Below are 24158 nucleotides of genomic sequence, written 5' to 3'. Positions count from 1 at the left end.
GTGGGTGTGGGAATGCCTTACGTGGAGTATGTTGGGGTAAGCGGGCAAGTTTATGTATGAAGTTGTTAGTTTCGAGTGACTAAAGGACCCATACGATGACATGGCCTTAAGCCAGTCATGATTGCCTGACGGTTGCCTGGTCCTTGGCACGGCATTCTAACATAAAGCCGTAGTTTGATGGATTAGATGAACTTTGGGTAATCATGTCTTCGAGTAAGTGATTATGTGAGGTGGATATACTGCAAGACCATAGACTCCTTGAGTAAGGTGACGAACATAGCGACAAGGCTGCACTTATCTAGATTCGCAAAACGAGGAGGTTGCGAAAACACTTCAGATGCAATGGTAGAACTGCCGACCCGCCCAATCGGAAACACAGTCAGATGCGTGTGGTGACACAGGAGGGTGCAGAGAGGGTTGTGATGGCAGGCGACGGCTAGCGTGGCGTAAATCAATTAGCAGGGATGACGCGCTCGCGCCTGCGACACGCTTTCGCGTTCTCCCTAGGCACTTTCCATCCACTCCACCAACAACAAACACACATCCACCACCCGTCACAGATCACGCTCCAAGGCGTCGTATCTGCCGGTCACATACTCAAAATGCCAGGCGCCGTAACCAAAGCACCGGCGAAACGCGCCCTTACCGAAACATCGAGCACCCGCGCAAATGTACAGGCTTCGCCCCACTCGTCGAAGAAGCTGAAGATCCAGAATGGCAACGAGAGGAGTAGACCACCACAGAAGACTGTCAATGGCTCCTTCAACGCGAGCCAGGTGGGCCCGAGCGAGTTTGAGGAGACGTTGGAGAAGATGACGCAGGACATGGAGACGTTGAAGAAGGACAACACAGAGAAGGACCAACAATGGCGGCGGCCTCCCTTGCCAGAGGACTTCAACGAGATGACACAAAATCTTGTCTTCCAACAGATTGAGGCTGAAGAAGGCGTACTTAATGGTGGCAAGACGACGGTCAAGCTCTTTGGTGTAACCGAGGTGAGCAACATACAGACGGCATACGTGACCTTGAGCTAACTATATATCACAGACTGGCCATTCCGTTCTTATCCACGTTACCGGTTTCCAACATTACTTCTACGTCGCCGCGCCCCTCAACTTCCACAAAGAAGACTGTGAGCCGTACAAGGTCTTCCTGGAGAGCGAATGCCAGAAGAACTTCAACCAGCACTCAGCCGTCATCGCGTCAGTACAGATGTGTATGAGGGAGAACATATTGCGCTTTCAGGGTAACCAGAAGAGCCCATATCTTAAGATCACTGTCACAGATCCGAAAATGATCAACCGCGTCCGAATGATGGTGCAAAAAGGCAATGCCAATTACAAGCGACTCTGGCCGGCCAGAGAGGATGGTATCCTTACTTTCGACAACATCGCCTACGTGCTACGTTTCATGATTGATACCAAGGTACGTCATTTTGACAACTAGGTCGTCGCGTCACTGACATTCCAGGTCGCCGGTATGTGCTGGGTCGAAGTACCAGCCGGAAAATACAGGATGATTAGCCCTCGCGATCGACACTCCAATTGTCAGATTGAGGCACAGCTACACTACAGCGATCTCATCGCCCACCAGGCCGAAGGCGAATGGGCCAAGCTTGCTCCTCTCCGCATCCTCTCTTTCGATATCGAGTGCGCTGGTCGTAAAGGTGTCTTTCCCGAGGCGAACGTCGACCCCGTTATTCAGATCGCAAATGTCGTTACAAGATACGGAGAGCAAAAACCCTTCGTCAGGAACGTCTTCTGTCTAGACACTGTCAGCCCTATTGTTGCGACACAGGTCTTGTCTTTCCAGGATGAGGGCGAGATGCTGATGAAGTGGCGAGACTTCGTCGAGGAGGTCGACCCAGACGTTATCATCGGTTACAACATCAACAACTTCGACTTTCCGTATTTACTCGATCGCGCAAAACACCTCAAACTACAGAGATTCCCGTATTGGTCTCGACTGAAGACTGTACAGTCCAAGGTAGAGACCTCCAATTTCTCCAGTAAACAGCTGGGAAACCGAGACACGAAGACGACCAACACCAATGGCCGTCTACAACTCGACTTGTTGCAACTCATCCAGCGAGATCATCAGCTGCGAAGTTATACACTCAACTCGGTGTGCGCGCACTTCCTCAAAGAGCAGAAAGAAGATGTACACCACAGCATGATCACAGAACTGTTCAATGGCGACTCCAATTCCCGGCGACGATTGGCTGTATACTGTTTGAAGGACGCCTATCTACCACAGCGACTGCTTGACAAGCTCATGTGCCTGGTCAACTACACGGAAATGGCTCGTGTCACAGGTGTACCTTTCAACTACCTTCTTGCCAGAGGACAACAGATTCGCTTCATCAGCCAGTTGTTCCGTAAAGCCCTTGAGCATCAGCTCATCGTTCCGGATCTCCCAAACCAAGGCGACAGCGGCGACCAGTACGAAGGTGCGACTGTCATCGAGCCCAAGCGCGGCTACTACAAGGAACCTGTCGCGACTCTCGATTTTGCTTCGCTTTATCCCAGTATCATGCAGGCCCACAATCTCTGCTATACGACCTGGCTCGACAGGCAGACAGTGGAGAAGCTCAAGATGAAGAAGGATGAGGATTACATTGTCACTCCGAACGGCGACATGTTTTGCACAGCAAAGACACGTAAGGGACTCTTGACAGAGATTCTAGAGGAATTGCTCGGTGCGCGTAAGAGGGCGAAGAAAGAGCTGGCGGTCGAGACCGACCCCTTCAAAAAGGCTGTGCTGAACGGTCGTCAGTTGGCCTTGAAAGTCAGCGCCAACTCGGTTTATGGATTGACGGGTGCCACTAACGGAAAGCTGCCATGTCTTGCTATCGCAAGTAGTACCACAAGTTTCGGTCGTCAGATGATTGAAAAGACCAAAGCTGAGGTAGAGGCAAAGTACACCATCGCAAATGGATATACGCACGATGCCGAGGTCATTTACGGTGACACCGATTCCGTCATGGTCAAGTTCGGTACGTCGGAGCTAGCAGAAGCTATGAAGTTGGGCGAAGAAGCTGCGATTTATGTGTCTTCAAAGTTCATCAAGCCCATCAAGCTGGAGTTTGAAAAGGTCTATTTCCCCTACCTGCTCATCAACAAGAAACGTTACGCGGGTCTGTACTGGACCAATCCAAACAAGTGGGACAAAATGGACACGAAGGGTATCGAAACAGTTCGTCGTGACAATTGCCGCCTGGTTCAGACTGTCATTGAAACTTCCTTGCGCATGCTGTTAATCGATCAGGATCCGGAAGGTGCTCAAGAGTAAGTTATTCCACCGCTCTACTTGCTCAAATACTAACGTCAAAACAGGTTCGTCAAGGAGACTATTGCAGACCTTCTGCAGAACAAAGTGGATATGTCCAACCTTGTGATCACCAAGGCTCTTACTAAGCAAGAGAACAAAGATGGAACAGGTGGCTATGCCAACAAACAAGCACACGTCGAACTTGCAGAACGTATGAAGAAGCGCGATGCGGGTTCAGCGCCTGCTCTGGGTGACCGTGTCGCCTACGTCATGGTCAGAGCCGCCACGGGTGCGAAGAACTTCGAGAAGTCTGAAGATCCTCTCTTTGTTCTTGAGAACAACTTACCTATCGATACGCGTTACTATCTGGACAATCAACTCGCGAAACCACTTGGCAGAATTTTCGAGCCTATCCTGGGTGAGAAAAAGGCAGCATCGCTACTCACTGGTGATCACACGCGTTCCATCACCGTCGCGGCACCCACCGTGGGTGGTTTGATGAAGTTCGCAAAAAAGACGCAAACATGCATGGGATGCAAGAAGCCACTGACCGCTGCATATGAGAAAGATGGTGCTGTCTGTGAGAACTGTCGGCCCCGTATCGGCGAGCTGTACACAAAGACGCTGAGCAAAGTCAGTGAACTTGAGGTTCGCTTTTCACGCCTTTGGACGCAGTGTCAGCGATGCCAAGGCAGTGTTCACTGTGAGGTCATCTGCGCGTCGAAGGATTGCCCAATCTTCTACATGCGCATGAAGGCGAGGAAAGACGTTGAGGATGCAGGCAAAGAGTTAGTGCGTTTCGATAAGGACGCGGCGCTATGGTGATCAAGCAGTATCTCACTCCTAGCATGTGATTAACACGCGGTGTTTTGGGCGTTATGATGGCATGGAATATCCATCTGTATAAAATGGAAGCCAACTCAATTTGTTCAAGGCGGGTAGCGATACACGCATGTATACTTTTAATGAATGTTGTTGCATCATGTATTGATATCTAGTGGTTGTGTCTTTCGGAGACAGTAACTACAACCCACCTTTGACAACATCTTCAGCTCCTTGGTAGTGTGATCACCGTACACGACGATCGAATTCCTTCTAGACGTTCTAGCAGTTTTCCAACATCCATATGATGCCAACCATCTTCACAATACACTCAACATCTCTTCCGACGAAAACAGGCTACCAACCGTCCGTTCCACATCGTTACAACATATCGTGAACGCCCAGGAGCTGGCTTCATCAACGCATCAGCGTCATATCCTGTTGATATCCTTCGCCAACCTTTCCCCGTCAAAGTGCTCAATCCTCGTCGATCTCATGGCTCACGTTGCCCTCTAGCCCAACAACAAAATCTTGGAAACTCTTCAGGAAAGTCTGAAACAGCATGATATCTTTCTGCTGTCCCAGTAGCTTCGTCACGACATCCTTGATGTCCGTGTGTACCATATCTCCGACTATGCACTGAGTTGCGAAAGCGGTATAGGCAGAGTTGTAAGCGTTGTTTTGGGCGACGTAGAGGTTTGTGAGCATGATCTGGTGGGCGCGAAGGGTAGTGAGGACGTCGGTCGTGAACTTGGCTCCGGGTGTCGAGGTAGGTGAGATCTTGATTGATGGAGATGGAGAGGATATAGGCCCCGCGGTTGGATGGAGTGCTGACATGCTGTATTGGAGGTTGGACATGATGGTAGTTGCTGTTGAAGAGGAAGATTAGCTTGGAGATCTGAAGCAATACTCTGAAGAAGGAAAAGCGCAATCGAGGTTGCTGAGGTGTTTCAATTGGTTTCCGTGGCTGAGCTTGAGGAGAGAAGTTGCATGTTGTGATTGGTGAAATGTAAAGTGAAAGAGTAACGAACACAACGTTCTCGGATCCACATAGTATGACCGGAAGCGTTCGCTCTCACTGAAACATGTGTGTTCACTCCGTTGCCTTGTACTAACTAGGTACTGCTGGATGTACCTGCCTAGGTATCCAATGCAACTAACAACAAAGTAGGAGGCAATCCACTTCTTTCCTTCTTCATTCCCTATCTCAACATTGATGAACGAGCTCGACTTGTGTCAAGAGGTCCGGTGCATTCTGGATGTGATTACAGGGGTAACGATTACCCAATATATTATTGTGCTTCCAACATCTCTCCAGAGCATTCTTGAGGATACGATGTGAGCGAGACAGATTACCCATATCAAGTTTCATGAAAGCATTCTCGAGACATGCTACACCATGCGAGAATATACGGACATCCAACCTTGTCGACCGCAACAAAAGTCTTCTAAGCTGGAGCAACGCGCAATAAAGCAACCCATTTAGCCATCGCTGTAAAGCCATCTCTATAGAAGAAGATGCTGAGGAGCTTATCTCGGTTCGTTCTGCTCTCCGCTTCGATTGTTGCACGTTTTTAATGTGTAGGCTTTCGTTCGAAAGATCCAAGATGCTTGTACGATAGGCGGAGAAAAATGTCACGATGTCAGTCTGGTGTTGAGATTCCAGCCGAACGACCCCACCATTAGCCTTATCGCGCTCGTGTACACCTTCTGTCTTCGGCAACAACCCCGCCAACAACACCCAGCCATCCATCATGGCTGAGCTACGGAGATGGCCGCTGGCACCGCACCTATCGCCTGATCTTGGTGCCTTCTTTTCTAGCACGCGTCTGTCTCTTTAGTAGCCGTTCCCCTGCATCACACAGGTTCAACCCTAAGCAACGCGTTGACGAGTAACGCCATGGCCAATATCAAAGTAGACTCGGCTGTCTCCCAGGATGACCTGGAGATTCCGGTATTCAATGTCAAACCGTAGATCTTGGTTAGCATCTAACAACGCGCAGCTCATCGACTTCTCTGCCTTTCTCTCTGGTGATGCCAACGCGAAGAAGCAAACTGCCGACGCCGTCCTCAAAGGCTTCCAAAACGCGGGCTTTGTCTACCTAAAGAACCACGGCATATCTCCTTCGACCGTATCCACCGTATTCTCCCACTCGGCCAAATTCTTCGCACGGCCGAAAGAGCAGAAAGACAAGTTGGCATGGTACTCCGCCGCCGCCAACCGCGGCTACGTAACACAAGGGCGGGAGAAGCTGGTGGTGCTGGAAGAGACTGGTACAGAGGCGGAGATGCGCGCTTTGGTGCCAGACCTGAAGGAGAGCATGGAAATTGGACGCGATGACCAGCCCGAAACACCCAACATGTGGCCAAGCGGAGACGACGAGGCGAAGGAGTTTAAGGATCAGATGATGGGCTTCTTTGAGACATGCAAAAGCCTCCACATGCAAGTCATGCGCGCTATTGCAATGGGCATGGGCATTGAGGAGACTTGGTTTGATGGCTTCACAGATGCGGGCGACAACACATTGCGCTTGTTGCACTACCCTGGTGTATCTAAGAGCATCTTCAAGAGGAACGATGGGCAACTGCAAGTCCGCGCAGGAGAGCATAGCGACTACGGTATGGCGACCGACTTGAGATACTAGATGAAGGGAGCGACTGACATAATAACAGGTTCTGTAACCCTCCTCTTCCAGGACGCACGCGGTGGCCTCCAAGTCCGCTCACCAAAAGGCACATTCGTCAATGCCACCCCTATTGAAGGTACCATAGTAATCAACGCTGGCGACCTGTTAGCACGCTGGTCAAATGATACTATCAAGTCGACGTTGCACCGTGTCGTGGAGCCACCCCCAAAACCAGAAGATGCAGACAAGGATGAATACCCGCCCAGATACTCAATAGCCTACTTTTGCAACCCGAACTACGAGCGCAAGATCGAAGCTATCCCAGGAACACACGAGAAGGAAGGAAGGAAGTACGGGGACGTCATGAGTGGAGACTATTTGATCCAGCGGTTAACGGCGACATACTGAGGAAAAGATGCGATATTAAAATCTTTGCATATGCTGGTAAGTGTACTGGTCGGCTTGACTACTACAGTAGTGATTGTAAACCTTGCATCAACTTAAAGATGAATTCAGGTATATCCTAACACTTCATTCCAACTCGAGCATCAAATACCCACCAGACAAATCTTCTCACTCCTTATGCAGCATGAAAATTTACAGTATGTCACGAACCACATTGTCACTAGAAAAATGTTGGCGTGTTTATTCGTGAGATACTCTGACAGCTGCAATATATGCAAGGGTCTCTGCCTCCTTGCCCAGACACATCTACGGCATGAGCGCGTTGATATCTTGTCTTGATGGGTCTTCCAACAATTGACGCTCGATGGGTTGTTGAACAGGCAGGACTCTCGGTCCGTCGAACACATGGCTGTTTTGAATATAGGCTTGACTTTGCAAAGATCGATCCTAGCAATCGATTCGGTAGAATCTTCCACGTGTAGTCACCAAGCTGCGCTGTGAAGAAGGAAGTACAGGCCCCTACAGCGTCCGCAGGTGATTGCTTGCGAAAGGAGCTGATGCTGTGAGCCAGCTCTCCTATCTGTTCACTACCCGTTTTTTCTTATGATCTTTGATTTACATTTCCATTGATACTTTGACTTAGCGCCGAGGATTGAGGAAGAAGACGAACACACGTGTTGAACAAGACTCGCTAGTAGCCATATATAGCTGCCACTACTCTACTACAAAGCACCAAGTCGAGTCCCAGCCTGTAGTAGCAAGCTTGTAACACCACCATCTATCGAGTCTAGCGGCGCAACAAGAGCCATTTGACTCCAGCTAAACAGCGTGTTGCGTCCCCCAAACACGAACACTTCGAAACGTCCCACGAATGTATCATTAGCCCATACGCGACTACCATTAACCACGTCCGTTTCTATACGCAATGTAGTTGGAAGTGTGATAGGTACTGGCTCGTGGGAAGATGACGACTGGTTCGTCCATATGCGACCTGGATGGCCAAGATCGAAGCCATCGCTAGGAGACACGGAGCGTAGAGGATATTCGAAGCCATCCGCAGTGGTGAACGTAATTGTTTCGATGCTGCCACTAGATTCGTTGGAAGATTTGCTTAGAGACAGCGAAGTATCGGGCCCAGAGAGGGTGAATGGCGAGGATATCTCCAGGGTAAGCGTGTATGGTGGACCATACGATCCGAAGTCTAGCGGCGCAGTGCTGTTGTTTAAAGAAGTCTTCCATGATAGCAGCTTTGGGCTTTTCATGTCCACTTGCGCGCTGTGGAAACGTCGATCCAAATTTTGTCCTGGAGCTTTGGCTGCCTGATCAGTCATGAGTTAGCCATAAGGTCAAAGTGCATCGCTTTCACTCTCCGCTGTACATACCAGGAACGCAACGCTGTCTGATAAATCGTCCGAGGCAATCTTTGCACCCCGCGTGCCAGCCCAAGCACGCGCTGCCATGACGGGTATACCCTCGCGCATCGCGTAGTAGGCTTCAAGCTGGGTAGTCGCATCCGCGCCATTATCGTTCCAGGCCGCAAGGATAGCACCCTTGTTACCGCTAGCACTGGGTTGTAGCTGTTCTGTAGTATTGACTGGATTGTAAAGAGACGGCTCCCACTGCCAGCCGGGAATGTTGGCGAAGTTCATCGTGCGCGTGACGTTGTAAAACTGTGGGTAGGGCGCGGGCAGGATAGGCATATGATCATTCTTGAGACTCATGTATGCCCACCAGTCCTCGGAGTTGATGATGTTATATCCGCCACCCTGAAGCTCAAGAGGATCTGATTGACCGTACTGCCAGTGTTGTATGATGACATCCTTCGAGATGGTGAGATTCTCGGATGGCTCATAAGTACCCCATATACGTATGCGCTTACCGGAAGTACTGTTGACGAAGTCGGACATCTCATTGACAAAGTTGATATAGTCATCCGCTAGGTCAGGATCGTATTCGTCAGCGCCAATGTGAACTTCCTTCGTTTGAAACCATGGCAGGAACTCAGACCAAATCGCTTTGACTGTGGGGATAGCATCTGGATGGCTCAAGTTCAGCAGGTCCTTCTTTGCGAGTGCCAACTCAGGCTTCCATTTCGTAATTGCTAGTGCGTGACCTGGAGCTTCGATTTCGGGGATGAAAGTGACGCCACGTTGTGCGCAGTGTTCTTGAAAATCTTCAAAGTCGGCTCGCGACAGTGTCTCGTTCGGGCGCTGGATGATACCCTGTAGCTCGGGATTTTGTTCTGGAAACAGGGAGAAATGCGAAAAGACATTCTGCCAGGTCTCATTGCGGCCACGATTCAAGGGATAGTTGTCGCTGGAGTGGTAATGGAATTCCGAAATCTTGAAGAACGAGGCATATGTGCAAAGCTCTTTGAGAAAGTGTTTATCGTACCTAAATATAGGGGTGCGAAGTCAGTGAATCTCTCATATGCAGTTCGTACATGGAGATGACTTACCATTTGCGACCCGCATCGAGCATGAATCCCCGTGTGCTATACGCGGGCGCATCAACTGTGTGGCCCGTCACGAGTGATCCGTTTCCAATCAGCAGCTCTTGTAAAAGAGTGCGCGTTCCCCAAAACATGCCCCTCGCACCAGTCCCGCCTATGTACACACTACCATTAGTAACATCAAGTTCATATCCCTCTTCTGTAGATTGACCATTCTCGTATGTCAATGGAGTATTGCTATCGCGGATTGGGCCGAGATGAATACCAGTGAGAGGAAAGTCGTCTACTTGCTCCAAAGTCCAAGAATCACCGAAGAGCGACGAAAGGTCGGCGCGAAGTGTGTCCGCGAACTCATGAGCAGATGGCGGTATGAGAGTTAGACCTTCAGAGTCTCTTGTACCAGCAAATTGTTTGTCGATGTATATCTTCCTTGCGCCCGTGCTGATTGAGAAGCCGGGGTCACTCGTATCGCTGTAGCTCGGTAAGACAGGCGGGAGAGAATGCAGCGCGGTTACGAGACCGACGAAATGCGATAACGCGAAGAACATTATACTCTGTATGATACGATGGGAAAGGCAGTCAAGTCGTTTAAGCACCTTGGGTCCTGTTGTCGTATTAAGATATCTAGGTAGCTGTGTCTTGGCTGCCGTCAAGCGTCCTCGGCCCGCTTCTGCAAGGCCGATGTAACCTTTACAGGGAGCAATAATAGAGACATGCGATAAGACATAGACGATGAATACGGAAGTCGCCTAGAAAGATAAATGCAACAAAGTTAATGGATTTGGAAGGACATTTCGTCGCAAGAGATATGCTGTCAGCTTAGGGCAAGCTCCAGTTTGTGAAGCTCGACCGGAAACAGTCTAACCTATTTCAGATGGGACGCTTCGGGTTACAAAGACTCGACCGTACAGCTGCAACAAACTAAACCACATTGCCGCAAGGTCAAGCGGGATCTTAGGTACGCTCATACCGCCTACTTTCTGATGTACTGTTTGACCCCGAGTTGAGCACTGCCCTTGTATACTACCAAGGAATAATCGGGGTATTCTTGAGAGACGATATACCAGTGAGTACAGTCGACTCGATGCGATGTGCTGTGTATGCTAGGCTTTCAAGCACTGGAGATAACAAGTGATTGTTAGGAACATGTTGTTCCCAGACATGATGTTTGCAGATGGAGAGCGAAGCCAGAAAGAAGACAGCCAAGATCTAGTCCAGTGAAGTTTAGCGCATCGGAGAAAATCTGCGTCTTTACCGATCTGATCGTCAATCGCGCAGCTTCGACCATAGATTCAGAAAACACGTCATGTATCGATAGCATTGGCATTTACCGGCGTTCTCAACTTTTCACGTTTTCATTTCAGGATGGATCGTCATCAGCGCGTTGTCGCGCAAGTCGCGTCAAAAGTCAAAGACTACTTCACGCGCAAAGAGCCTTTCCGGATATCTCACGGCTCGACCAACAGCACGCGTCCAAATCTTAAGAAGCATGTCGTAGACATCAGCGCTCTACGAAATGTCATCAGTGTTGACACGCAAAGCAAGACGGCGCTTGTTGAGCCAAATGTGCCTATGGATCGCCTCGTAGAAGCTACGCTACCGCATGGTCTTGTGCCACCCGTCGTGATGGAGTTTCCTGGTATCACTGTTGGTGGAGGTTATGCGGGAACGGCAGGCGAGAGTAGCAGTTTCAAGTTCGGCTTCTTCGATCGTACCATCAATGAGGTGGAGATGGTCATGGCTGATGGTGAGGTGACCAAGGCTAGCGAAAAGAAAAATGAAGACCTCTTCAGAGGAGCTGCTGGTGCCGTCGGTACCTTAGGCGTTACTACGCTGGTCGACTTGAAGCTCATTGAGGCTAAGAAATACGTCAAGACAACATACTATCCTACACGTAGCGTTGCTCAAGCTGTCAAAGAAGTCGAAGATCATACCCGAGGCGACAGGGGGGAGAAGAACGACTACGTCGATGGAATTTTATTCAACAAAGAGCATGGTGCTATCGTTACAGGTGAGATGACGGATGAGCTTCCACCAAATACCAAACCACAAACTTTCAGTAACCCCTGGGACCCATGGTTCTACCTGCATGTCGAAAACGCAACACGAGATTCTACCAAGCCAGTCATAGAGTACATACCGTTGGCCGAGTACATGTTCCGCTACGACCGTGGGGGCTTTTGGGTTGGTCGATCCGCTTTCAGTTATATGCGCTTTCCCTTCAATAAGTATACTCGATGGTTCCTCGACGACTTCCTTCATACACGCATGCTCTACCGAGCTCTCCATGCATCGGGCATTGCAACACGCTACATCGTTCAGGATATGGCCTTGCCCTATCCGAATGCCGAAAAGTTCATCGACTACACCGATAAGACGTTCAATATCTGGCCTCTATGGCTCTGTCCTTTGAAGCAAAGCCCACAACCAACAATGCATCCCCATACCAAAGGCAACCTAAAGTCAGACCAGATGCTTAACATTGGCCTCTGGGGTTTTGGTCCCAAAGACCCAACCACTTACCTTCACAAGAACCGCGCGCTAGAGAAGACGCTTGGCGAGATGGGTGGTATGAAGTGGCTATATGCGCAAACCTATTATAGCAAAGATGAATTCTGGGCACAGTTCGACCGCAAATGGCATCAGGGATTGAGGAAGAAATACAACGCAGAGATGCTGCCAGAAGTGTATGACAAAGTGCATGTCGATATCGAAAAGTATACGAACATGGCGAATAAGGATCTAGGATTAAAACTAAGGAGCATCTGGCCATTGGGCGGATTTTGGGGTATCTGGAAGGCCATCCAAAGTAAAGACTACATGATTGCGAGAAACTCGACGTGGAGGTCGAGAAGCTAGAAGTGTGCTCTTCTTGAGGAGAAACAAAGGTCTAGAGGAAAGCATAGCTATATGATCTGATACAACGGTGATGAAGCGGCTTGCGCAACCGGCAAAAGTCGTGCGTACAAAACCTTCTGCCTACCTACAGCTTCCATAAACCATACTCTCTACACTCAGAAGTCCAGATCACCGATAACACTATGACCTTTATGGGTGACATGGCTATTACACCGTCGACTGTGTTTTTGATATGTTTCGTATGGCAATCATCCATTTGATGCACAACATCCCAGTGGACGGAGAAGGCGGACGAAGACCTCGTCTCTAAGCTAAAGGTGAAAGGACCGATCGCTTTGAGGCAGGATAACTGGTCAATGTGAAAGGCAAAATATAGGAGCATACGGAGTGTGAGGCATTATTGGCTGGCAGTAATGTCGTTATGTACTATGAAGATACCGCATATGACCTGCTGATACAATGTTCTTGATCGACTGACACACTCATTCTATGTGCTACGAGTGCTGCGACACGTACATGTGAGCATAAGTGACCGTTGCCAAGGATCTTGGTCTACTGAGTGTTTGTTGCAGGCGCAAATTCACCGCCAGCGCGTCCGGCCCTTTGCCAGATGCCAAGACTCATGTGTTTGCTCCTGCCCTACGGGGTGCGACCCAGTACCACGACGTGTCGCTAATACTGTCTTGAGTCGTGCGCCCCTCACCCGCAAAATCGCTGCGACACGACGACTACAGCCATGACCGAATCTGCCGACATGATCGTGCACCTTTCAGCCGACATGTACCAGGATCAGTTTGACTTTATTGAGCTAGTCCTCGATGTCACCGGATCCATCGAAAGCCAGTCGCCAAACGATGTTGTACGCACTCAAGTCCAGCTGCTTCTATCGATTGTTGGTAGAGATTTGGTAAAGCTGCATGCTCTTGTCAAAGTAGTCAACACCAAGATAGAGAGCCATTGGAGCTGGGCTAGGACAGCAGCTGTTAAGTTCTACAGGTAAGTCATTGATGATAACTCAAACAAGCATGGCTGACTAGACAATTTTAGAGCGCTATTCGACAGCATCGATCAAACTCTGGAGCTCGAGATCGTCGGCGATAACAGTATCATGGGTGCCGATATCGCTGCCAAATATATTCTTGAGGCTACCAGGGAGTTCATCACGAAAGCTGACTGGGGTTCCGAATCTGTTAATGTTTTGGGATATTCAATTAATCTTCTCAGAGCATGCTCAATGGGAGAACACGAATCGAAGATAGCAGTACACCTAGGCTGTAGTCTCTTAGAGAGAATGGCGCAGTCGCTCTATCTTCTCTTTGGCGAGAACTATGACAGATTCTCCATCTTTGCGTACGAGGTTGTTCCACTGCTCGATACCGCGGACGATGGCACGAGGTCTAGTCGTGTCACTGGCATCTTTGAGGCCCTGAAGGGGGAAGATTACGAGAGAACGGATGAGCAAAAGGCACACCTGAAGCAAATGTGCACCGTGCTTGGAAGATACGACCTGTATCGACAACCCATACAGTCTACTGTGAAGGAGCGCGCATACGGTCAAGAGCCAGTCGGGCTCATCTCGCCTTCAGATCTTGAGCAGAAAGCTGCAACCAGCCTGGAACTATTCACCACAACACTGGACTGGGAAGGGCCGACTATCGACCATTTACTGAAAAGCACATCCAAAGTTATGAAGATGGACGCTGCATCCTCCGCACAGATCGCGACACTCAACACAATCGAGATCATGCTCCATTCGGAACATCTCTTCTTACACAAGAACCTGCAGGTCCTGATTTCTTTCGTCTTATCGGTCGCACCTGTGCTTGATGGCATGGCTGAGACGCGCCAGTCAGAGCGATTGACGACTCTTCTCAAAGATCTCAGCGTCTACAGCGGCTCGCAAACTGTCCAGAATCGCGATACTATCAACGGTCTTTGCCGAGATCTGGGAAGAGTGTTTGAAGATATAGCAATGCAGCCTACAAGTGACGATTTCGATGATCGAGAGCTCTCAAAGGCTACCTCCAAGCTTGTTATCGATTAGGCCAGTTTGTATGCAAACGTCGTGGCGTCTATCCTGGGTCGACCCATCTGGTGCATAGAGAACTGGCAAGAGAGATTGATGGGCACAGATACGTGGTGTTTACCTTGGTTAGCAATGGAGCATAGAGCAAGGGTGAGCCTCCTGTGATGTTACTATTCATGTCTATCGAGACACTTGACAAATCATTTGGGAAGCGTCAAGCATCTAGGTATAGATGAACTTTTTTACATTTCGCCCACGTCTCAGCATTTTCAATTCAAAAAGTAGCTCCATTCTCTTGCCGTGATGAAATTGTACTGTTAGCCGAATTCAGGACAAATAATGAGGAGGTTGGTGGGAGGGTGTGAAAGATCGGCGAACCTCTGGCGGATTACGTCAGACGTAAGTGGTCAATGCATGTCGTGCGTCTTTCGCGTGCCTCCGAACTATCGCGCACTGCGAGCCCATAACACGTCGACCTGGAAGCGGTCTGGATCTCCGCTTATTGCATGCACACTGTTACTTATGACGGCATATTTACCCACAGATTGGGCGCACTAATGGACTAATTGAGCAGCGGATGAGTACGGATCCCCTGCCGAAACGAGCCGCCACGCGATGACGATCGTCATCCACCCTGCGGCAATTTCGATAAACATCTTTCGACAAGCACACTTCTCATATGAATTGTATTGATACCGCCTGCGTAAACCCTCCTGGTCATCTTTTGTGTCGCACAGACTCCAAATCCCCGTCTTGAGTCCAACGACACCCAATCATTATCTCCACGCTTAGCTGCAGGTGTCTCCACTATGGCGGAGCGAGAAACCAAGAAAGGCGGCCTGCGTGCCATGTTTGGCATGCGATCAGGGAAACAACCAAAAGAGCCGGGTACGCGGAAGAAGGTTTCCAAGAAAGGATCACGAAGCGATATACTCGGAAAGCTTGACTCAACCCCGAACGTTGCGAACACCAACCGCCAGGATTCTGGCAGCTTCACGAATGAAAGAAGCGATTTATCAGAGAACGCTTTTGGCTTACCGACCTACGAAGATGTCACTGGTCTTGCGCCACATGCGTTGCGTGATCACCCATATGCTGCCGTTAACGCTCTTACGGACACAAATAACGCATACTTACAGCCTGGGCAACAAGCGGCCGATTACCGTCGCAACTCAGAAGGACAACCACAGTATGCTGCACCTTTATATCAACCACATAGCTCGAGATCTGCATCAATACCGCAACTGGAACACGAAAAAACTCTACCTTACGCGCCATCAAAACCCCAGCCTTCAAGGTTAAGCAAGGCCCATCGAGCGCCTTCGAAGTCCACAAGAGCCGATGATATTCTAGATAAGGATACCGGAGAAAGGAAGGATCTGACAGATATGATGCATGCTTTCACATACATTGATGGAGTGGATACTATTGAAGAAGAAAGGGATGATCAATCGCTACTATATGACCCTACAAAGCCTGATGGAATGGCAGTAATTGGCAGTGCATCGCCTGAAGTATGGCTCCGTGTTGCAGATTTTCTGTCACCACTCGATGTTGCCAACCTATCGTCTACATGCCGGACCATGTATGCTCGACTAGGTAGACACCCGTACAAACTACTCATAGACCCGCTCCACCGGCCGCATCGGCTCGAGTTTCTACTTGCAATGGACCAAAAGATGCCACGCCATCTCTTTTGTTTTCCCTGCGCGCAGTGGCATTTACGAATCCAGCCTGGCCTAGAGACACTGAAACCTCAGAATGTCCTCAACCCACTCTTTGAATGTCCTAATCGAACCAACATCCACATCCCTCCACCGCGAATTCGTCTAAGCGATGGCCGCACGCTTCCATTCGCCTTCATTCAATTAGCTCGCCGCCATTGGGCTTACGGTCCAGAATACGGCATTCCTCACCAGTCGCTGGGCCGCCGTTGGAAAGATGGGTACTCAGACTGGAGCCATGACTCTACATATCACATCACTGACAAGGGTCACGTGTTGATGCGCATTCGATCACAACATTATGTTGAAGGCGGTATGACAGATGCAGCAAAGCGCATGCTTTTGTTTAGCCGTGGAGACTATACGCCCTACTTCAGCGTATGCGCGCATTGGAAACATGGACTACTAACTTCGATCCCCAAGTGTGCACTGAAGCATATTCCTCACGTCCACGACTCCGAAACAACGGCTCTCGACAAGTTCCGCGAACGCAACTTAGGAAGAAGAGCCGTCGGCATGGTTCATCTCTGCTCCATATGCCGACCGATGCGTCGCTGCCCAAAATGTCCCACGGAATACTTATTTGAACTCAAACTTGTCGAAGATAAGAGTGTGCGCGGCAACGGCCCTGAACGCTTCAAACAGGCTCTCATCGTTACGCGCTGGAGCGATTTAGGGCCTGCACGCAGCCCCACGGATCCTGAATGGAGCGCTATCACAGGTGAAAATGACACATACGACAGTTTCGTAGAGATCGGGCGAAGAGCTGTTAGTGGTGTGTTTGAGAGTGCGTTCACGGATACGATACCTGGGCAGCGGATCATGAGCATGAACCCGATGGACGTGAAGGCAAACGAGGAGAGCGGGGACTGGTACTAACTGAGTCCAATATATCAATCGAGTGTCTTGCAGAAAATGGGATACGTCTGGACGAACCCACATAGCATCTAAGCAAACCCATGAATATACGGTTATCGCCGTTGAAGTTTCACGCAGTCAATGTCTCTTGCCAAGGAATGGCGCTGGATCCCGTAGATATTCTACATACTGTACACCCAAGTCCCCACGTACACATCCTTGACCCCGTTCCATGCATCACTTCAACGTCACCGCATATGGATGATAACATCACCCTATTGCATGCTCCCAACTGCTGAGCTTGAGCAGAACCAGTCACGCTCTTATGGTGCCCGTACTACCTTCCTACCAGTAACCTCGTAACGTTGCAATTCCTGCAAAATCTTTGGAGAGTCGGCAAAGTCGTATACTTCGACTTTTGGTGTGATCTTGCCTTCCAAAGCCATTTGTAGAAGCTCGTCCATCTGCTTAGCGCTGCCTGTTGACGATCCTCTAATGACCAACCCTGGTATTGTTAGCGAAATGTCTCCAGCATTTAGAGAAGATGTGAAGAAATACCTCTGTTAGCGATGTGAATCGGAGACATGGGAAACATGAACGTGTCCGGCGGAAGTCCAACACAAACGAAGACGCCACTATTCCTCGCCAACGCTGGAGCTTGCTGATAGGCTCTTTCGCTTCCAGCGACGCAGATGACGCCATGCGCACCTTCACCATTTGTGAGGTCCCTGACTGCTTGTAACACATCCTGCTTGGCGTAGTCGACAAAGGCGACGGCACCCATTTCCTTGGTCAGCTTCTCCTTCTCGGCTCCGCTGTCAATCGCGATGACTTTGTATCCCTTGATGGTAGCAATCTGCACACCGATATGTCCAAGACCACCCCCAGCACCGATGATAGCCACAAAGTCGCCTGAGTTGACCTCTGGAGTGAGTTTGGACACGGCGCCCGCAAGACTCAGGCCTGCACAGAGTAGTGGCGCCGCAATCTCGCTCTTGACTCCCTCTGGTATCTTGGTCACGAATTTGGCATCCGCAACCACATACTGCTGCAATGTACCCCAAACACTCCGTCCAGTGTTCTTCTGCTTGGCACAGTGGTTCTCCTTGCCCTGTTTACAGCTACTGCACTCCTTGCACGCGTTCCAAAGCCACTTTATGCCCACCCTCTTTCCTAGCAGGTCTTCTGATACACCCTGGCCAAGTGATACGACAGTGCCGACGCCTTCATGACCAGGCACCTCAGTGTATTTGCCAGGGGAGACCAGGTTGTGGCAGTCGCTGTGACATATCCCGCTGTATTCGAGTTTTACGAGGAGTTCGCCGGTGGAAGGGGTCTGGACTTGGACATCGTTTCGGATCTGGAGGACGCAATCAGGGCCGGGATCTTGGATCCAACCTGCAGTTTGCGTCTTGGGAATTGATTCGGCCATGATTTTGACGATTACCGCTAGATGCGTTCAGGGGAAGGTGGGGCTTGGTGGGATGCTGTTTCGGCGATCGACAAAGTAATCTTGAGCAAAAGGGATGGCTATGTCACCTGGGCAATGCGAGAGGGAGACTTGGATACGCGCAATTGGATATACGCAAGAAAACAACAGGACATCAGGCAAATTAATCGCCGACATGCAACGAGACGGCCTGCAACCATAGTGGAAATGGTGACGATACCCCGCGACTGCCCCACCATCGGCCTTCTCCGGCTGCCAATCGGAGCGCGTCAACCTCCGCATCTCGTTCGCGGCTGCCTTTTCGGCTCTTAACGTCACTTGTGCCACTGTCCCTATAATCGTGACTCACCTGAGGACAGATAGTTAAGGGCGGAAATGATTGAGGTGGCTGTGTTGGACGATAAGCCTTTACCTCGGATTGGGCGTGTGGGTGAGTGGGCTTCGTAAAGTCTACCGAAGAACGCTAAGTTCGTATCCCACTGAGAAGCTGGTAGGCAATGTTATCTCCATTGCATAATGCTCTTCTCATTTGTCTCATTCTGACGCGATGTTTTCCCTAACCATTCAACGAGAGATTTGCCGAGTGCGCGGATCCCTTATGTTTTCTGATTCTCAGACTGTGCTGCTTTGCTTTCGTCTTCAAGTTTCATTCCAGCTAGCAATTCACTAACGCTCTGGCCTCCGCTTGTTCATATCATATCATCATACCTCCACTCAAACCTGGCTTTGTCGTTATCCCTTATAGCTTTTTCATCTTTCTCTGTTGTCTCGTGTCCTCTGATGTACTCCCGCATCGCCATGGGTTCATGTCGACTGAATATCTCAGCTAATCAGAATTGCTGTCTCCACTCGCAAATGTGGTAAGAGAATACTACGGAGAACACTTTCTGGGCTTATAACTCCCTAGATCCTGTTCATTCGTCTCAAGAGGTCTCATGGCCAGCCTCAGCCCGGTTGAGAATTGCGTGTCAAGTTCTTCGAGAAACCCTACACAAAATTCTTCCTCAGTCAAGTCAGTGCGCAAGCTGAGAAGTGGTGGTGATCATCAATATGATATCTTACCTCGTCACGCTAGCTGCGAGGTGAGAGAGGCGTCCGAGATGTGTGTGTAGCGCCTGAGGTGTCGCCTCCAGGACTTGCGCAATCAATATGTACTTTTGCAAACCCTAGGTGAAGACGAGTTGCATTGTCAAGGTGACCGTGTACACACACATCAAGTAGAATATAAACATTGAGCAATCTTCAACATCGTACCTTGACCTCTCTTAACCACTGCCTCAACAGAACCTCTTTATGATTGGAGTGATCTTGTATCTACACTGCTAATCACCAAAGCTAGGCTACAATGATGATATCGGACCCTGAAGTGCAAATGGCCAAGCCGTCCAACCGCACTCACCGATTTTTCACGAAGACCGTCCATTCACTCAGCGCACATCGTAGAGCCCCACCTCGAATCCCTCTTCCTCACTCGATCATAATCAAAGTTACACCACCTACACCACCTTCCTCTCCCACACCATCACGACGATCAAGTATGCATTGGGACAAGATTGAGCTTTCCAATTACCCACCACAACTCACTTATCAAGACGTGCTCACGCTCTTCCAAGATTTCACCATCTCGCCTGACTTTGTTCTGCCCAACGTCAAAAACCTTGCCTACCCGTTACGCACATTCATCAGGATCGCTGGAGAACAAGAAGCAGAACGCGCGGTACAAGAGCTGTGTTGGAGCAAAGTCGGCGGGCGTCAGATCAACGTGAGAATGGTTGAAGAGACAGGTCACCAAGAGATGGAAGTTGCTGTCGCGGATGTGGCTGATGAGATGAAGATCGGTATCGTCAGTGAGTAAACATGTTGTGAGCTTACAAGAGCTCTTTGCTAAAGTTAGCAGACACTGCGCGTGTATATGACCCGCACCTGACTACGAAAATTCTCGAGGTTCGCGAATGCATGCAGGGTACAGCCAACTTTGCTTTCCTACAGGCACGCGATCCGGTCACGGTATCCAGCAAACCAGAGGCACATATGCTATCAACGGATGACAAGGCGAAGTGGGAGCTGGTTATGGCTGGTCGCTCGGAAGGTTGGAACTGGAAGATGAAGGATGGCAGTGGTAGACTTGCTGCGTTGAAAGACCTACAAGACACGTTGCAGAGGCAGGGTATCATGAGGAAGTTGTGGGGTCAATGGGAGGGTAGCAGTGCGCTGGATATGCATTGAGTCATCGTATGGTATGTTCCCTACAATGGGTGACTCTATCGAGGCATAATACGTACAGAAGTGGACTCTTGGCCCGAATCGACCTTTGTTTGATCTGCAAGCCTATAAACTTCTCTCAAAATGACATGACTTCCGTGGTACTGTTCGCTCTCAACCTCTGCAGTTTCGAAGACTATCTGCCAAAATCTAAACGTCCAGCAGATCTCAAGGCAAGCACAAGGTCCGCGGCGAAAAAACCGTATTTCTTAACCGTTGAATCAAATGTAGTATTTGCATGCATCTGGCTGCGCGGGATCCAAGAACCAGCATGCTTGTCGGTTCCCTGTGCTATGGTAATACCCATGGTGCTCTGGGCGTGTGAACAAGCACCATAATACGCTGCAACAACCTCAGCAATGAGATTAGCGCGCAGAGACCCTCCGTGAGTGCGCATAGCAACCTCGACTTGGTCGCAGGTAGGGTGCAGGAGAGGAGTAATCTCGTACTTGTCAGCTAGAATATGGACGCCAATGGGAACCTTGATATTCTGCTCGGCTATGGCCTCAATACCCCACCAGTCTGGGCATGAAGGGGAAGGCAATTCCATAGTGTAAATGAACTTGAGCATGAGCTTGAAGTTCTTCGGGTCGTCATCGAGCACTTCGATTGTTTGCTCAGAAGTTTGCTGAAAAAGGGACTTAGCGAAGATCGGTTGAGGTCTTCGAGAAAGGGTAATACCTTGGATGTTCCGGTAAACGCTTTGAGAAACCACTTAGAGTGTGCGCAGAGCACAGCTTTATGTGCGAAGTACACTTTAGCCTTGCCTTTGTAAATTTGGCGAATCTTGACGTCGGAGAGAGTGGGGTTATTGAACAACCTTTGTGTTATAAAACGTCAGCGTCGCCGCTACCTAAAGCGACGTAAGAACACGTACGAAGTACCTGCGGACTTTGACGGTAATGCCATTGTAAGAGGTGTTTTAATGGGGTCGCTTGATACTATCGTTTGGTTTTTGGTATACAATTTGTGCTTCAACCAAGGTTGAAGAATGAAGACAGTATCGAGGGTGCAGAATCTGTAGTCAGTCTCCGTGTGCCAAAACTTGCAAACACTGCTGGAAACTGACAGAAGACAGCGGAGTAGTGAGTGATGAGTTTGGCGAAGTGAGAGACGAAATGAAGCCACGGCTCCGACAGTGTGGGAGCATGCGAGTAGTGACAGAAAACACGTTACTGTTACCGATGACCAAACTCAACAATCTGGTTTGTATCAAGAGTTCTCTAATCCTTTACTTTCCAAGCTCAGTACGTCTCCCATTCCGTGCCTTCGAATATATTTTTCCGGCAAAGCGGGCAATCGTGGGCCCTCGCATACGGCCCGTTGACCTGCTTCGACAAACACTCTTCGCAGAACATATGACTACAAGTGATGAGACGACGCATACTCCTTTGCGGTTCCAAACATATGCAACATTCAGTATCTACAACAGTTGAGAAGACGTTCAAGTCGACTCGGAATGTTGAGTGCGGTGCTGCTGGCGCCACTGCTGGAGTGTCTGGATCTGTAGGGACGATGCCAGTGAGAGATGGAGGCAAAGCGTTTTCGGAAGACAAAAGAATCGCAGACAGGGACGAGATAGCGCTTGCGATACGTGCAACAAGACCTTGAGGCTGTGTGGCGATGGATGGAGTACGGTTCGAATGTCGAGAGACCACTCTCGGGAGTGTAGCATGGGGTACAAGGACATTAGAAGCGGATACATCTTGGCTTCGATTCGTACCAAGAGCCTGTCTGCGCCTAGTTGTTACTGTTCGGGACTGGTATGATGCATGCGATGGTGGCAGCGGTATTGAAGTTCTTGACTGTATGTCTGAAAGATTTGGCGTAGGTATGGAAATCTGCGAGACCATCGAACGTCCTATTGGCGGTAATGTAGGTCGTTGTGGTGGGTTGGCCGGCTCGCTACGGAGCGGTCCTTGGTAATCTGGCATGTGTCCGATACAGAAGTATTGGCCATCGTAGTTGTCTTGATACAAGGTTCCAACACGCATGCAGCGATGCGGATTCCCCGTACAGCGACCTGGTGTTCTCTCTATAATGGCATCGCATCGATTTGCATGCGAATCACAGAACCAGTTTTGCCCCTCGGTGTCGACACAAGTGCCGCGTCTCCAGCCATCTTCTGCGCAAAGCGGAATCCCGATCCGCGTGTATCCAATGCAACAACAACATAGCCATTTATCGGAGAAGGCATAGTATATAAGGGCTTGGTTTGGGCAACCCCTGAACCATTCGCAAACTGGTGGACAGACTCGCATTCTGTGATGGGCCGTTTTGAGGTATGCGATGCCGCAGCGAGTCGACTGAATTCGTGTTTAGCGTCTTGTATTTGATATTTTAAACACTGTGGAGTGATGATCGACTAACAAACAAAGGATGTTTGCACTGCAGAATGAATACAGAGTCCGACGGTGGGGTGTGGATCCGACGTCAGCACCCATATCGCAATTGTTGCAGTTGATGCAGCCTTGAGATACACTCCTTCTGTGTAGTGCATTTGATGGCAACAACTCCATCGCAGCTACCGATGTGTACTGAGCAGCGAAGGCGCGGATATCTCGTGATTGACGTGCCACGACATTCCTGGAATGTGAATCCTAGCCAACGAGCTTTCTTGATGGTGGCGCATCGGGCGTATCCAACCACGCGTGATAGATTGACCTTGTGGCCTGAAGGTTTGAGGCGATCAACGCATACGACGTAACGTATGTTGTAGAGCTTCTAAGACTGTTTCGTGGTCAACAACCTGGGGGTCGCGGGCATGGTGACATTACACACGCGTGCATGGCTACACGGTTTTCATGCTGTTTTGTAGCAATAGATGAGACGCGCTGGCATCGCGTTCTTGCCAAATCATCGCGTTGTTGTTAAGCTCGAATCGCGTCACGTTGCTTAGCCTCGGTGTCCCCTGATGACGTCACCACTATTGGAGCATCCCAACACGTTTCCGTTCCACAGCGCGCATGCCTTGGGTCTTTGCTGCATGCTGACAACAACTGCTAAGACCAAAGATCCTCATACTTCGATAAGGAAATTGGCACGTTGGGTAATGCAGTAAGATAACTGGCTGTAGCATATGCGAGCAAGCGCTGGTAGGCTATTCCAAGACTATTTAGCATACCACACTGTGTCTATAAGCAAAGACTTAATTGCGTCTTCGAAGAAACCTCAACCAATGCAAATAGAAATCGAACAAGTTTAGTCCGCAGAACCATATTGTTGTGACCGCTGTTCGCAAACAGCAGTCCTTGTTTGCTGAGACGCAGGGTTGAGATGTCCGTTGAGGATGTTGTTGAGAGATTATGGCCTATAGCGCAGTATGTATGTTTATGGTAGGCTTACATACTGGATACCTTGGTACAACTTGCACAACAAGCCAACCACAGCTCCTGTAATTCCA

The 24158-nt window shown here is 49.6% G+C and overlaps 11 protein-coding genes across 11 annotated transcripts; 6 read left to right on the top strand and 5 right to left on the bottom strand.

Moving 5' to 3' along the window:
- Positions 1 to 602: 602 nt before the first annotated feature.
- On the top strand, positions 603 to 4095 carry CC77DRAFT_935866 (DNA polymerase delta catalytic subunit; the record flags this gene model as incomplete). The annotated part of the gene is made up of 4 exons (XM_018534463.1): positions 603 to 995; positions 1048 to 1425; positions 1471 to 3287; positions 3336 to 4095. The coding sequence occupies 4 exons, from the start codon at positions 603 to 605 to the stop codon at positions 4093 to 4095; spliced, it is 3348 nt and encodes a 1115-aa protein (XP_018385797.1).
- Positions 4096 to 5124: 1029 nt separating this feature from the next.
- On the bottom strand, positions 5125 to 5938 carry CC77DRAFT_122156 (hypothetical protein). The gene has a single exon (XM_018530152.1). It carries the CDS (start codon positions 5846 to 5848, stop codon positions 5300 to 5302), a length of 549 nt encoding a protein of 182 aa, XP_018385796.1. The 5' UTR covers positions 5849 to 5938; the 3' UTR covers positions 5125 to 5299.
- Positions 5939 to 5992: 54 nt separating this feature from the next.
- On the top strand, positions 5993 to 7127 carry CC77DRAFT_1061820 (Clavaminate synthase-like protein; the record flags this gene model as incomplete). The annotated part of the gene is made up of 3 exons (XM_018528472.1): positions 5993 to 6046; positions 6096 to 6711; positions 6766 to 7127. The coding sequence occupies 3 exons, from the start codon at positions 5993 to 5995 to the stop codon at positions 7125 to 7127; spliced, it is 1032 nt and encodes a 343-aa protein (XP_018385795.1).
- A 719-nt stretch (positions 7128 to 7846) lies between these two features.
- On the bottom strand, positions 7847 to 10124 carry CC77DRAFT_1061819 (glycoside hydrolase; the record flags this gene model as incomplete). Its single annotated transcript, XM_018528471.1, has 3 exons — positions 7847 to 8443; positions 8507 to 9518; positions 9583 to 10124. The coding sequence occupies 3 exons, from the start codon at positions 10122 to 10124 to the stop codon at positions 7847 to 7849; spliced, it is 2151 nt and encodes a 716-aa protein (XP_018385794.1).
- A 730-nt stretch (positions 10125 to 10854) lies between these two features.
- On the top strand, positions 10855 to 12595 carry CC77DRAFT_1020870 (FAD-binding domain-containing protein). The gene has a single exon (XM_018525151.1). The coding sequence runs from the start codon at positions 10942 to 10944 to the stop codon at positions 12433 to 12435; it is 1494 nt and encodes a 497-aa protein (XP_018385793.1). The 5' UTR covers positions 10855 to 10941; the 3' UTR covers positions 12436 to 12595.
- Positions 12596 to 13171: 576 nt separating this feature from the next.
- Positions 13172 to 14479, top strand: CC77DRAFT_1009231 (hypothetical protein; the record flags this gene model as incomplete). Its single annotated transcript, XM_018523582.1, has 2 exons — positions 13172 to 13431; positions 13483 to 14479. 2 exons carry the CDS (start codon positions 13172 to 13174, stop codon positions 14477 to 14479), a joined length of 1257 nt encoding a protein of 418 aa, XP_018385792.1.
- Positions 14480 to 14912: 433 nt separating this feature from the next.
- On the top strand, positions 14913 to 17432 carry CC77DRAFT_1095227 (hypothetical protein). The gene has a single exon (XM_018529784.1). The coding sequence runs from the start codon at positions 15271 to 15273 to the stop codon at positions 17062 to 17064; it is 1794 nt and encodes a 597-aa protein (XP_018385791.1). The 5' UTR covers positions 14913 to 15270; the 3' UTR covers positions 17065 to 17432.
- On the bottom strand, positions 17216 to 18700 carry CC77DRAFT_121834 (GroES-like protein). The gene is made up of 2 exons (XM_018530148.1): positions 17602 to 18700; positions 17216 to 17548 (listed from the first exon to the last, which is right to left on the bottom strand). The coding sequence occupies exons 1-2, from the start codon at positions 18473 to 18475 to the stop codon at positions 17367 to 17369; spliced, it is 1056 nt and encodes a 351-aa protein (XP_018385790.1). The 5' UTR covers positions 18476 to 18700; the 3' UTR covers positions 17216 to 17366.
- Positions 18701 to 19838: 1138 nt separating this feature from the next.
- On the top strand, positions 19839 to 20719 carry CC77DRAFT_1040928 (hypothetical protein; the record flags this gene model as incomplete). Its single annotated transcript, XM_018527220.1, has 2 exons — positions 19839 to 20340; positions 20391 to 20719. 2 exons carry the CDS (start codon positions 19839 to 19841, stop codon positions 20717 to 20719), a joined length of 831 nt encoding a protein of 276 aa, XP_018385789.1.
- Positions 20720 to 20779: 60 nt separating this feature from the next.
- CC77DRAFT_121494 (hypothetical protein) lies at positions 20780 to 21831 on the bottom strand. Its single transcript, XM_018530147.1, has 3 exons — positions 21633 to 21831; positions 21437 to 21575; positions 20780 to 21383 (listed from the first exon to the last, which is right to left on the bottom strand). Exons 1-3 carry the CDS (start codon positions 21662 to 21664, stop codon positions 20892 to 20894), a joined length of 663 nt encoding a protein of 220 aa, XP_018385788.1. The 5' UTR covers positions 21665 to 21831; the 3' UTR covers positions 20780 to 20891.
- A 168-nt stretch (positions 21832 to 21999) lies between these two features.
- CC77DRAFT_1009227 (hypothetical protein) lies at positions 22000 to 23016 on the bottom strand (the record flags this gene model as incomplete). The annotated part of the gene is made up of 1 exon (XM_018523581.1): positions 22000 to 23016. The coding sequence occupies one exon, from the start codon at positions 23014 to 23016 to the stop codon at positions 22000 to 22002; it is 1017 nt and encodes a 338-aa protein (XP_018385787.1).
- Positions 23017 to 24158: the final 1142 nt, after the last annotated feature.

Source organism: Alternaria alternata (genome assembly GCF_001642055.1).
Source record: "Alternaria alternata strain SRC1lrK2f unplaced genomic scaffold CC77scaffold_11, whole genome shotgun sequence".
Lineage (NCBI taxonomy): Eukaryota > Fungi > Ascomycota > Dothideomycetes > Pleosporales > Pleosporaceae > Alternaria > Alternaria alternata.
This window is presented reverse-complemented; position numbering and strand designations above follow the sequence as displayed.